The following is a 13,019-nucleotide window of genomic DNA, read 5'->3' on the forward strand; positions in this document are numbered from 1 at the left end:
TTGTTTTGTTTTAGGAGAAACAATCATTTGGCAATTATATAACAGTATCAGAAAGATGTATTAAGAGAAAGGTTAAAGGTGATAGCTGGTAGGAAAGGCAGTTTGTTGGGGTTCAGCTGGGCCTTGCAAAATGAATATGACTTGAGTATACAGTATCAGAGCAAAGAGCGTAAGCAAAACATTAGTTCTGGGAATGAAAGTGACATGTTAGGGGACAGTGACAAAATTATCTTGTGGAGCTTCCATGGGCAATTTATAGTGTAGGTGGGAGGGGTCGATATCCCTGGAGGACACTTGGGTTTGAGTACTATAGAATACTATACTGAGCAGAGTACTCAATTCTTTGCACCTGAGTTTCCTTTTCTGAAAAGAGAGGCTAATGATAGCTCCTTCCTTTTGAGAGCTGTGAAAACTAAATGATACAGTATAAAGCACATAGCAACTACCTGTCATGTGTTCAGGCTGGAAAAACCAAACCAAACTGCTGCTGCTGCTATAATTACCACCAGATTATACCCTTGAGGGCCAGGTTAAAGTGTTTTCATTTTATTCTGGGAGCCACATTAGTAAGTGTGGATTCCTTCTCAGTTGAATGGAAACCCAGGCTTGTCTGAAAAATTTTCAGCAAAGATTGCAGGAAGAAAAACAACAACAACAACAACAACAACAAAAACAGCCCTCAAAGAACCCTTTGCATGCATAGGGGGCCCTCACAATAGGTTTCTTTTCTACTCTCCTCATTTGACTGAGCTACATTTGCGTGTGCTTAGCTTTAGTATCCCTTGGCTCCTTTCCTTCTTTCCTCTTCTTCTTCTTTAATTGACGTTGTTGCTTAACATTCTTCTTAGAGGAAGAATGTTGGGACACCTGCTTCAGGAACTTGGTCATCATTGATGTCGTGGCCAGTAGTCTGCAGAGAATTTGTTCAATGTCATAGATGGATGGGCTCTTTAGGTCATTACCATGTTTCTCTAAAGAGGCCTGCTTTTTCAGCTGGAAGAGCAAAACAAATGATTTTTTGTCTTACTTCAAATTAAACTTATATTCCAGATAAGCAAACTTAAACACCCCAAAAATGTACACATCCCATATTTTGCAAAAAGGAAGGTCACCGTGGAAGGCCTAAGTGCAGAAGAGATGCTCTTATTTCATGTATAAGACTAGACTTATCATTGTTACCACCAGCAAACAGTGGTTAGTGTTTTCTAAGGTTAGAGCATTTGCCAAAAAAGAAATTAAGATGTAAACAAAATGTTTTCCTCCAGGACATGGAGAAATTGACCCAGTCTTGGCCAGATGCCTTCCTCCCTGACCAACTGGCTGGCTCTCACAGCATTAGAAGGTGCTAGACATCTTGCCCTCGTCCTGCCCAGCTGTGAGTCCTGTGAGTGGCAGTAATGACTGGGATGGCAGAATGTGTCCAGGGTTGCAGTAATGGCATGAATATCACCAGCATAACCAACTGCCTTCTGATTGGATTTAAGGCCTGTTCCACAAGAGGAAACTCATGCCTGGTGATGCTGAACTGGCCAAGAACCCGTGGCTGGGGAGCTCACAGGTGTCCCGTTGGAGAACCTACTAATATTATTTTGTTAAATGGGCATAATATTGAACTGCCCTCTAAATGTGTATCTCTCTACACTTAGATTAGTGTAACTCTTTGACCCCATCAGAGAAATTTATTTGTGCCATGGAGGAAGGTTCATGCAGAAACTTACAACTGGTCAAAATGCAGAGACTAAATGGCTGTGGAGTGTCCAGACATAAATGGGACATCTGTATCATATCCCCTCCCCAGGCATCATGGAAGAGGGGGCAGAAAGCATGAAAGAGCCAGAAGTCAGAGAGAACCAGAGAAAAAAGCACCTTCCGATCAGGGCAGGGATTCTGCACTCGTGAACTTAGCAGTGCTTGGCGTTGCCTGCACAAGATCAAGCCAATTCCATTTTGGCACGCAGTGTGAAAGGTTTCATAAGCCCTACCCCTAAATGAGGATCTTTGGACACTTGACAACTTCAGGGAAGGGGGAGTTAGTTTTCTTTAAGTGTGTGGTTCCTGGCAGGTTGACCTGAATAAAAACACTCATCAGTACCTGTAGCATAAAATGAGCCCTAAGACTGTTGTTGGGGGATGGGGATTTATAGCTCAGTGAGTTACAGAGATCTTGCCTAGTATGTAGGAAGCCCTGGGTTTGAGTCCCAGAATCAAATAAATCAAATAAATAGAAGAAAAATATTTCCCTTTACTAAGCAATAGCACCGTATAGTAAGTACACATTAAACAAACAAACAAACAAACAAACAAACATTCATCTAGGTCACGCACCTGTTAAGAGTGTGCTATTGGCCCAGACTATAGCGCCATCTATTGGCAGAACTGGGAATTAAGCTATTTGTTTCCCACTAGGTGCTAACATGTAAAAAAGCAGGTTACAGCAGGCTTGGGAAGCTTATGTCATTTTTTGTAGTGCGCTTTCTTCGATAGACTCACAGGTTCTCCAGGAGACCCCCGTTTCAGGTCATTTTAGGAGGAGACTGAGGAAGGCCACATGAATTAGCTAAGACACACAGGTAACCTCACTTCCTATAACCCTAGCCACCGCATCTGAATGTTTTGGTGTGTCTTTTAACTTGAAGTAGGGGTTGGAAGAGATGATTGTAGGCACCTTCTGATTAAACACACATCTGTGGAACTCTTAACTGTGGGCATGACGCTGCTATGTAGTCGAAGTTTTGGTTTCTTTAAAAACTCAGTTATATTCTGTAAATATGTTTTTGTTTTAATCCCAGTATGGGACATGGGGCTGTCTTAATTTGTCCACAGCTGATAGTTGCCTCATGTGGCTCAGAGAGGGGCGTGGTCTTCGCCAGCTGGAATTAGTGGAATTCTGAGGACCCTGGGAGAGTATAAATGCCAGAGCCCAGAGAGAGGAAGGCTAGAGGAGGAAGGTTTCTTGTAAGTCTTGCTGTTGCTGGGCTGCTAGATATCCTGACGACTGAGATTGATATTTTTCCAAAAAATCCAATGACCTGAGCCAGCGGGAACTAAGTTTAAAGAGGTCTATGTCCCCTTCCCCTTCTAGCCTTCTTTCTCTCCTACCTAGGGTTGGAGGTTTGGAAGAGAGGTAGAGGTTTAAGGAACCCCAAATAAAGCAGTTTAAAAAATAGTGCCTACGCTGCTAGATAATGGGGTGGGGCAGGTTGATTGGGGAGCAGGGAAGGTGGTGATGGATAACCTCAGGGAACAGGAGAACCTTGTGCTGTGCACTCCTTAAGATTCTATAACTCCTATTTGCATCACAAATTCACCTTTTTCTGGTGTTTTGTCCATTTCATCCATAGGTAATGCACAGATAAAACAAATAGGATTAAGAAGAGCGCTTGTACTATGATGTAAATGAGGTGTAAGGAACTCTGGAATATGTCCAAGTTAGCAAAGTTGCAGCAGAGTTTGTCCAGAGGGTAAGGCAGACACTGGGACGGGGGAGCCTTAACTTTCAGGTAGTGTACTTCCTCTGGAAAAATCTCCCATCCGACCTTTGTCCAGGTTGTCCCGTCACAAATGCAGACGCTCTCTCTGAAGAAGCAGAAGAACAGCAGGGGAGAAAGCACAAATAGTCTTTGGTTAGACATCTTTTTGTCTTCACTGAGAAGAAAATCTTGAGCTAAAAAAATTGGTCAGGCAGAGCAGAAGGTGCCCCAAGCACTAGGTAACGTGGTGCTCCCATCAAGGCCTTTCAGATAATCCTGCTGGTCAGCCCATCACACACACCCAGAAAAACACACAGCGACCATCATTGTTACATCGTCAGTCATAGTGACTCAGGGGTGAGTTCAGTGACATCATTAAAAAAATGCACTGGGATGAAAAGGTGTACACAGATAGGCACCTTAAGTTTCTTGAAAATGAGCGCCTTGCTAATATTTTGCCAGGGAGTGTTTGGCAATAGGTGTGCAGTCACAATAATGGAACCCCATGAAAAACAAAGCAAAACCACCTCCCAAAGGGAGTGAGCCCTTGTTGCAGAACAGCAGAAAGGTGGGCTGTCTTGGACCCCTGCCATCGTGAAAAGCAGACTCAGAGAACTTGGACATTTAGATGAAGAGGTTGGATCTAAAGTGTAGCTGGTCCTTTTCTTGCTGTCTGTAGGGACATGTGAAAGGCAAGGGATAAACTGGGGGAAACTACTTTATCATGTCTAATGTGATTTGGGACTAATCTAAAATTTCCAGCATTCAGTTATCCTAAAAATACAGTGAGCCCTTCCATTTATTTCAGGCTTTTATTTTTCTCAGCAAAGTATACTTTTAAGCAGATCTTGTGTGTCTGTGTGTGTGTGTGTGTGTGTTCAAAGTGACAGTCCGCCTCCCAGAAATATTTTATTCTGTTGTTGTTCTTTTCTCCATAGTGAACATTTTGACAGACATGGGATCCAATGTCATGTTTTATATTTCTTTGGTTCTTCAAAGGAGCCTATCCTAATTCTAGGAACACACTGAGCGTTCTGATGTGATGTATCCCCGAGGGCTGTTTTTCTCAATTCCTCAAAGACATCGACAGTGAACCGTCTACACAAACCTCACCAAATTCTGGCTGTGTAATGGGTTCTTCAAAGAGAATGACTTGCTCTTTTTTTTTTTTTTTTTTTTTTGTCTTATTTTGTGTTTTTCTGTCCTGTTCTTTCAGATGCAAAGTCGCTTCTGAAAAAATGCATTACCAAGGCCTCTCTCCTTGTTACAGACCCAGAAAAGGGACCAGGGAAACTTCTCAAGGAAGACAAGGTACCTCTTTGTGATCATTGCCTGTCCTGACCTTATAGAGGTAGCTGGTTCTCTACTCTCCTTCCTCCCCTCTCCTTCCTCTCCCTCCTTCTCTCCCTTCTTCAGTAAGCTTCTGAGAAGAGATGAAACAATACAGAGTAAATGATGTTGTCATAAAATATCACAGCTGACCACATAGATGAATGTTAGAAAAGTTCTGTTGAGTGAAAATTTGGAAAAACAAACAAACCCACCAAAGCTCGCAAAAGTTTTTCTAAAGCTAACCCTCCCAAGGCATATCATTGAAAGCCTGTTTTAACAGAAAAAATACAAAGGAAGAGGCCTGGATCATGCTTGTATCCCTGGGGCCAGTTCTGAGTGGTGAGGAGGGTTCAGGAGCTGTTAGGTTTCTGTTCTTCTGTTGGAGTACTGTGCGCCTCTGATACTCATTTCCATATTTTGCTTCAAACCTTAACACATACATGATACAATTCAGTATGTATGTGTATACTGTATAGACACACACAACACACTTTAGCATATATGCAAATGTATCAGATCTTCCACAATCAGAAAAAAATGATTTGGATATACATTAAAATTGTGTCCATTAAGCTGGGCATAACATAGATGAATGTTAGAAAAGTTCTGTTGAGTGAAAATTTGGAAATTTGGTATTTGCCTCTATTCCAGCATTTGGGAAGCGGAGGCAGAAGGATTTCCTTTAGTTCTAGGCAAGTCTGGCTATATTCTGAGAACCAGGCCAGCCAGGGCTACATAACATGACCCTGTGTCAAAAACTAAGTATGTTCCAGGTATTAGAAATGTGTGATGGTTCTAAATTGCTCTCTGTGTTGCCGTGTCATATCCCTGAGAATTTGTTCTGGCATTATTTGATGAAATGTGGTTATCTGCTTCTTAAAGGGCATCAACAAATCTTACCAAAGTACACACTGGACTTGTATCTTCATAAACAACTTTGTTTTAAATTTGTGAAAGCAAATCCAGAACACAGTAGATTAGAGCAGGTCCTAGGGCTGTTGGATCTGCAGTTCACAGCATTCTCACCGTGAAGAAATGGTGCCTTGTCAAATTGTTACTAGAAAGCCTTTACATTTCAATAAAAATGTAACATGCACACACCATTACTTAGAAAAAGTAAAAATATCTAGACTGAATTTTATGTCCTTTTCATTTCCAGTCTTATTACCCTGGAGTTCTGATAATGATTTTGTAATTTCATATTCCTCTTATATAAACACAGATAATAGAGTTTTGTAAGGGAGATCTTTTTGCTATAAAAGTTGGACCCTGCTATAGGTTACTATTATTACTAATTTGCTTTTCCCCTCTCTGGGTATCTTATAGACACTTCCTTGACTCTGCCTCTTTCACCCACTTCTGTACGTTTTATCCAGCACTGTGGAAAGTACACACCAGCAGGATATTAATTTGTAGTCATCATTATAAACCTTAGCACAATGAACACATATTTCTTTACTACTTTAAGCTTTTTTGGCTGACACATTGTGTCTGTTTGTTCAGGGAACCTGTGAGAACTGTCTTTAAGCAGACATCAGGAATGTGTTGCAGGTGTGTCATCAAAATGTGGAATTTTTTGAACTTCTTCCTCTATCAACCCATGAGAGGAAGTAAATACCATTTTGACTAAGTTTCCTGTAGCTCGTACCATCCGTCATTTTTCTAAATCTTTGTTTTTTGTTTTATGTGCGTAAGTTTGTCAGCATGTTATGCTGTGCAGCACCTGTAGAGGTCAGAAGTGGGCACAGGAGCTCCTGGAACTGAAGGTACAGATGGTTGTGACCTGCCACACGAGTACCAGGAGCTGAACTCAGGTTCTCTGCAAGAGCAGCAAGTGCTCTTAACTGCAGAGCCATGTCTCCAGCCTTACTATCTACCCACTCTTTTTCAGCTTTTGCAAATCCTTCTTTCATCAAGAGGGCTGGATAAAAAAGGAGAATCAGGGAGAAAGGACAGACTGGTTTAAGGCTTCTTTAGTCTTAAGGGTGAATTTCATGACTTCTCATTCTGCTACTATTTGACGGTTCAGTACCAGAAGCCGTATGCTGTTTCAAATATAGGTATCTAAAATTAAATATGATTTAAAATTTAGTTCTTCGGTTATACTAGCCAGACTTCAAATACCTAAGAGGTAAATATGCGTAAGGGTTACTGTTTCAGATGAGGTTCTCTCGGGTACCACCAGAACCTTGGTTTGCAAAAATAATATTATATTTATTTATTTTGTATGTGTGTGTATGCATGTGCCTATGTGTATATGTGTGTGTGCATGCTCATGTGTATGTCTCTGTGTGTGTACACTTGCATATGCTCATGTGAGGCACTCACATGCGCTGAGGTCAGAGGACAGCTTGGGTGAATCAGTTCTCTCCTACCACGGTGTGAGTTCCTGGTATTTCATTTGGGTCCTCAGGTTTGATGAAAGTGCCTTTAGCCTAAGCTTGCCTGCTGATCCTAGAGAGATATTAGAGTCTCATTTTCCAATACCCATGTGGAAGTACATTTACGTCTGTCCCCAGAACACCATCCTCAATGCGTGCCGCACGAGAAGCGAGTGGTTGGAAACCCATCCAGAAGCTTCCATCAGTCAGATTTTAGAGCAGAAACAGCAACTGGAAGACCTCATGGTCCCCATCATCACGAGAATGTCTACACCACGTAAGTTTTAGTCTCGAATGTCAGAGAATATAATAATTCAGTTCAGTGTTGTTTTTTTTTTCTGCTGCACCATAATTTTAACTATCTTAATTTAGTTAATAGTAACTGAATTCTTTTCATAAGACATGCCCGATTCCAATCTTGATATTACATTTATTGGTTGTTCAAGTTTATATGATTATAATGTCCTTTTGAAAGATGATTTTATTTTAAGTGTCTTTTTTCTGCATGCATGTATGTGCACCCTCATATGCGGATAGACTTCATATGCCCTCGGAGGTCAGAGGGTATCAGATCCCTCAGAACTGGAGCTGCAGATGGTTGTGAGCCACCACATGCGTGCTGGGAATGGAATCCGGTCCCGTGCAAGAGCATCCAGCCCTCTTAGATGCTGAATAATCTCCCTGTGTCCGCCCTTGAGTTTTTTGAAGTAACGTTTCCAGTTGCCTATGCGCATGGAGTACTTGGATTACAGGTACCCCTGTACCTGGCTTATACCATTGATTTGGACCAGAGATTCTCACCCAGGAGAGGATACTCTTCTGGGAGACAGGGTGGCAGAGTCTGGAAAAGATTTTTCAGTATTATAATTCTGTAAAACTGCTGTGGAAATAATATCCTGACACCAGAAGAAGTGGACATGTCAGAATCTTATTAGCAGGTGTGGTGGTTTGAGTAGGTTTGACCATAGATCTATGAGTTCGGATGCATGGCCCATAGGGAGTGGCATTGTTAGGAGGTGTGTGGCCTTGTTGGAGGAAGTGTGTCACTGTGGGGGCTGGCTCTGAGGTTTACTGTGCTCAAGCTCCACCCAGAGTGGAATCAGAGCTTCCTCCTGGCTGCATTCAGATCAAGATGTAGAACCTCAGCTTCTCCAGCACCATACCTGCCTGCACGCAGTCATGCCCCCTGCTGTGGTGATAATGGAGTAAACCTCTGAAACGGTAAGCCAGTCTCAATTAGATGTTTTCTTTTATAAGAATTGCCTTGGTCAGGGTGTCTCTTCACAGCAATAAAACCCTAAGACAACTGGTAAACCTAACATTTTTTAAATGGCAGCCTTATTGTCAAACAGATTTCATAAAATTTACCCCTTAAAGGCTCTAATCAGTGCTTTTCAGTATACTCACAAAGTTGTGTAATTATCACCATCTCTAATTTTAGGCCATTTTGCTAACTCACAAAGAAGGCCTACACTTACTAACAGGCATTGTCCGTTTGCCTCTACCCAAGCCCTGGCAATCATTGCTTTTCCTTCTATCCTTATGGGTTAGTTTGTTTGAGTCAGGGTCTTGCTATGTACTCCTGCATGGACTGGGGTTTGTGAGTTAGATCAGGCTCACCTCACACTTGCTGTAATCCTCCTGCCTCACCCTACCAAGTGCTGGGGATTATAGATGTGAGACATCAGATGTTATGTCTTGATGGAACCTCTGAAATGATTACAACAAAGAAGTGAAGATGACAGAGGTTCAGCATCTTTAATCAGAGTTCCTCTAGGCAGTGTCAAAACAAGAACTAGGAATAGTGAGAATGTGGAAAGATGTCCTTGCAACTTTACATACAGGGAAAAAAGGCATAGGGCATTGGAACTTGCATACCCAAGTGCTAGGGTTTAATTAGCAGCTGGTTCAGGGTAGGGTATTCTGATGTATTGCATGCCCATTGTTTGAAAAGCTGGCTTCACCGTGTTTCATACCTCAAGCTAGTTAAACGTCATTTAAAAAATCTCCTTCTTTCAGGTCTAGTGAAAAGCGCCAAATCGATAAACTAAGCTGTGGTTAGCAGAGAAATGAAGACTGCACCTTCTGAAGACTGCAGAGAAATGCAGACTCCACATGGTGAAGAAGCCTTCGTTATATTCCAGTGTTGAATACGACCAACCTGTTCCTGCCAAACTCAAGGAATAGACACAGGGTTTTGCAAAAATGCTTGGGTGTAAATTTAGTCACCCAGGCTTTGTGTTAGGCTGTTCAGAAAACTCTCACCTGGATCAGGGGCGGGACCTCTGCTTCTCCAAGCACATCTGTGTCATCCAAGCACATCTCTTCCTGGGTTCCCATGCTCCCTCAGAAGAGCTGAGAGAGGCTTTAAAAACCACACAGAGAAGCTAATAAACTTATGTGTAACCGAGGCTAGAAATTTCCACTTGAGTAGGGTATTCCATTTTAAAAATATGCACTAGGCCGTTTCTAAAAGAGAAGCGCTTACTCCCTCTCAAGAAGCAAACTCTAGAAAATGTTTGGGACAGGGTACTCCGGTTTTAGCTGTTACTTTTTGTGTCTGAATTAAGATTCCCGGATCTGTCTCATTTCCCTCTCCAGGGGTTTGGTACTATAGATACTGTAACTGGCACTGTGCCACTTTCTACCATTCTCTTTAGATTCCCTGCATTTTAAAGGTCATGGTTACCAAAAGGGTCTTCAGAAAGTCTTTTTTTCTAGTCAAGTTAAGCAGGACCCTGAACTTCCTATTATCTTGTGACTTTCTGGGAAAGTTTTTGTAGAAAATAAAAGAAGAGAGAGAGAATATTTATTCCTTGTTTTTATCACTTCCTCCTGTCTTGCTGTGCAAACTATTTTTCACTCTTTAGGAGAAAAAGAACAGGGAGCCATTCAGTAAAACTTGTTAGGCGACTTCCACTTGGTCACGGTATTGAGGTCATCTTGTTTTAAATGTTTCCCCAAGTTTTTTCACTTTTGGGATCTTTTCACTCTGCGAGCAATTCCCATTTGGCTTCCTTCAGCACCGCTGATGCTAGCCCACCTCCTCAACACTCTTTGTAGTCACTGCTAGAAGGAGATCTATGTTTGACCCTTTTAATACAGTATATTTCAAGATACTCGGTGCACATCACTGAGATCATTAGGAAGAGGGCAGATGCCTTTTTTTTTTTTTTTTGTTGTTGTTTTTATCCTAAGCCACAATTTCTGAGCCTTGGTCATAAATACAACAGTGCTTTCCAGGTCTGTGCTCCTGGAAGTGGGAAGGAAGTCCGAAAACTCACTCCTATTTCTAGGTAAGACAGAAGCATTTTTAATAACCTGCTGGAATAACTTCTCTCTCTTTCCTTTGTCTCTCAGTCTTTGTCCTATGACATTTTATAGCCTTTGATACAGTTGCTAACACAGTATTTGTACAATCTCTTGCCTTGGCACCTTTAGGCCAACATCCCAACTTTCTTATGATCTACTTTTCTAACTCCCCACTAGCTTCTCTTTTTTAACCTCGTTGTCAGAACCTCAGAATTCACTTCTGATTCTTGGTGGGACATTTGTTGTTCTTCACCCCATGGCCATCCTTGTCTCCAATATTACAAAGATCTAACCTTTTCTTCTTTGGGACGTTAATAGTGCCAGAAGCACTATTTTGGGTTCTGTGTAATTTCATTCTTGTGTCTCCATATAAGTGAATAATGACCTTTATGAAAGAAAGACCTTTTCCTCTTACCTAAAGAGCTTGTAAAATAGTAAGTCAGCAAGTAAAAGTTGACTCACTCAGTACTACCTTACTCCCAGTACTTAGCATTGCCTAGTACTCCCTAGTATTCATAGAACTTAGTACCTCTTCATTCATTTATGAAGCTTGATTATCATTATAGAAATGATGTCAACCTTATCTTATGCCTTTCTTATGTCAGTGTACCACTGCAATACCTACTCTTCTAACAGATGAGCCACATGCACAGCAAACATAATGGCTCTGTGTCTGTCCTCTCTCAACTTTGTGTTCTTTAAACTTTCATCCTGAATGTCATGGATCTTGTGATTTCTGAGAGATTCTTGGATCTTATTTGAGAGATTCCTTTGATGAGGGGATCTGAACACTTTTTAAATGTCTGTATATCTATAACTTCTGTTTTGCAAGTGATGATATTAATTATTACCTATTGTTGCACTGACTTAGAGATTAAGAGGAGATTTAGCTGCCCTTATGCTGTGAGTTTGCTGTTATTTCATTAGCTGCATGGTGTTTTCTGAACTTGATAGACTAGTTCCCTTATAAAAGCACATGCTAACAATTCAGGAATGCCACCCCAGTATTTGAAAGGTAGTCAAAGGCTGATTTAATGTTATGATCAGTTCTAGATGGTAGTTCTTTAGATTTTGTGTTTCACTAGTCATAAAAAATGTAAAGATATAAAATGATATTATTGTAGCATATTAAAATAATAAATGCTGCTTGTTATCACTGTCATGTAAAAAAGACATTTTAACACAAAAAAAGTAGGGACTATCTGATGACAGTGTGAACTGAATAAGTTAAGCTTCATTATAGGATTTTATGTTAGACATACTTCTCTCATTTTGCCACTATGATATAGCTTTTATCATACACCAGAACTGACCTAGTGTCTAACTTTAGGCAGCTACTGCTCTAGAACAATGTAGGCAGACTGACATTTATTTTAACATTAAACCCCATATTGTAAAAGGCTGACAGTTACCCCAGTTTTCTTCTAATCTGCAGTAGATTACATTGTCCAGGCCAGCCTGACCTCCCATTTCACACACTCCTCTTACTGTGTGGCCCTGTCATTTCTAATGTAGAACTATGAGTCTCTGATCTCTCTTGAATCCAGGGAGCCCATGACTATAGTTGAAAGCGATTCTGTGTCATTTCCGAGGCTAGGTTTTGAGAGGTGATGCGGCTTCTGCCTCAGTCTCTTAAGACACTGGTCTGTGGGGAGGCCAGCAAGGACAGGACCCGTGGCCGGAGCCTGCAGCTCTGACTGCACTCCATCCATCCAGATATCACATCCTGCCCAGACTGTGAGTGAGTCATCTTGGAAATGGGTTCTCCAATCAAGCCACTATTTGATGCTATGTGGAGTGGGGGCAAACTTCTGCTGAGTCCTACCAGAATCCTGGACTTCTGAGATAAATAAATGTTTTTGTTTTAAGCTACCCAGTGTTGTGTTTATGTGTGCATGTGCATGTCAGAACTCAGAAGTGTGAAGTGGCACAACAGAGTCCAGAATGTGTGGCTTTGGTTCTGAAACTGGGTGGTGGGTTGAAGCTGCAAAGGTCTGGTGGGGAATGTGAGTGACAGCGTCCAGGCTCAAGTACAGCCAAGGGAGAACCTTCAGATGCCCTAAGAGGTCATTAGTGGGAGTTTATACGGAAGAGGAAAATGTCCCTTCAAGCTAGAGGAAAAGGCTCTCGTTATGAGGTCACTGGAGGTTTTCCATGATGTTAAGTAATAAACCCAATGATTTGGTGACTATGTCCAACTTTGCCCCAGTGCCACCTAGCCTTTTCTAAAGTGTGAGAGGAAGAAAGGAACTGAGCTGAAGGAAGGAACACAACTTTCTTTTTCATTTTTATTTATTTATTTTTTATTATTAGTTACATTTTATTAACTTTGTATCCCAGCTGTATCCCCCTCCCTCATTCCCTCCCAATCCCACTCTCCCTCCCTTATCTCCTCCCTTCCTCTTTCCAAGTCCACTGATAGGGGAAGACCTCCTCCCCTTCCATCTGACCCTGTGTTATCAGGTATCTTCAGGACTGGCTGCAAATTCCTCCTGTTGCCTAGCAGGGCTGCTCCTCCCTTGTG

The 13,019-nt window shown here is 41.6% G+C and overlaps 2 protein-coding genes across 3 annotated transcripts in view; one reads left to right on the forward strand and one right to left on the reverse strand.

Annotated features, from left to right (window-relative positions):
- The window catches only part of Ankrd45 (ankyrin repeat domain 45), a 28,018-nt gene extending 15,651 nt beyond the window's left edge, over positions 1-12,367 (forward strand). For both annotated transcript variants that reach the window (XM_060364554.1, XM_021656469.2), the window contains exons 4-6: positions 4,687-4,781; positions 7,322-7,460; positions 9,203-12,367. In XM_060364554.1, coding sequence (XP_060220537.1) covers positions 4,687-4,781; positions 7,322-7,460; positions 9,203-9,234 — 266 coding nt within the window. In that variant the 3' untranslated portion in view covers positions 9,235-12,367. The remainder of the gene's footprint in view (positions 1-4,686; positions 4,782-7,321; positions 7,461-9,202) is intronic.
- On the reverse strand, positions 751-3,632 carry Tex50 (testis expressed 50). Its single transcript, XM_021656473.1, has 2 exons — positions 3,309-3,632; positions 751-993 (listed from the first exon to the last, which is right to left on the reverse strand). The coding sequence occupies exons 1-2, from the start codon at positions 3,630-3,632 to the stop codon at positions 751-753; spliced, it is 567 nt and encodes a 188-aa protein (XP_021512148.1).
- Positions 12,368-13,019: the final 652 nt, after the last annotated feature.

Source organism: Meriones unguiculatus, chromosome 11 (genome assembly GCF_030254825.1).
Source record: "Meriones unguiculatus strain TT.TT164.6M chromosome 11, Bangor_MerUng_6.1, whole genome shotgun sequence".
Taxonomy (NCBI): domain Eukaryota; kingdom Metazoa; phylum Chordata; class Mammalia; order Rodentia; family Muridae; genus Meriones; species Meriones unguiculatus.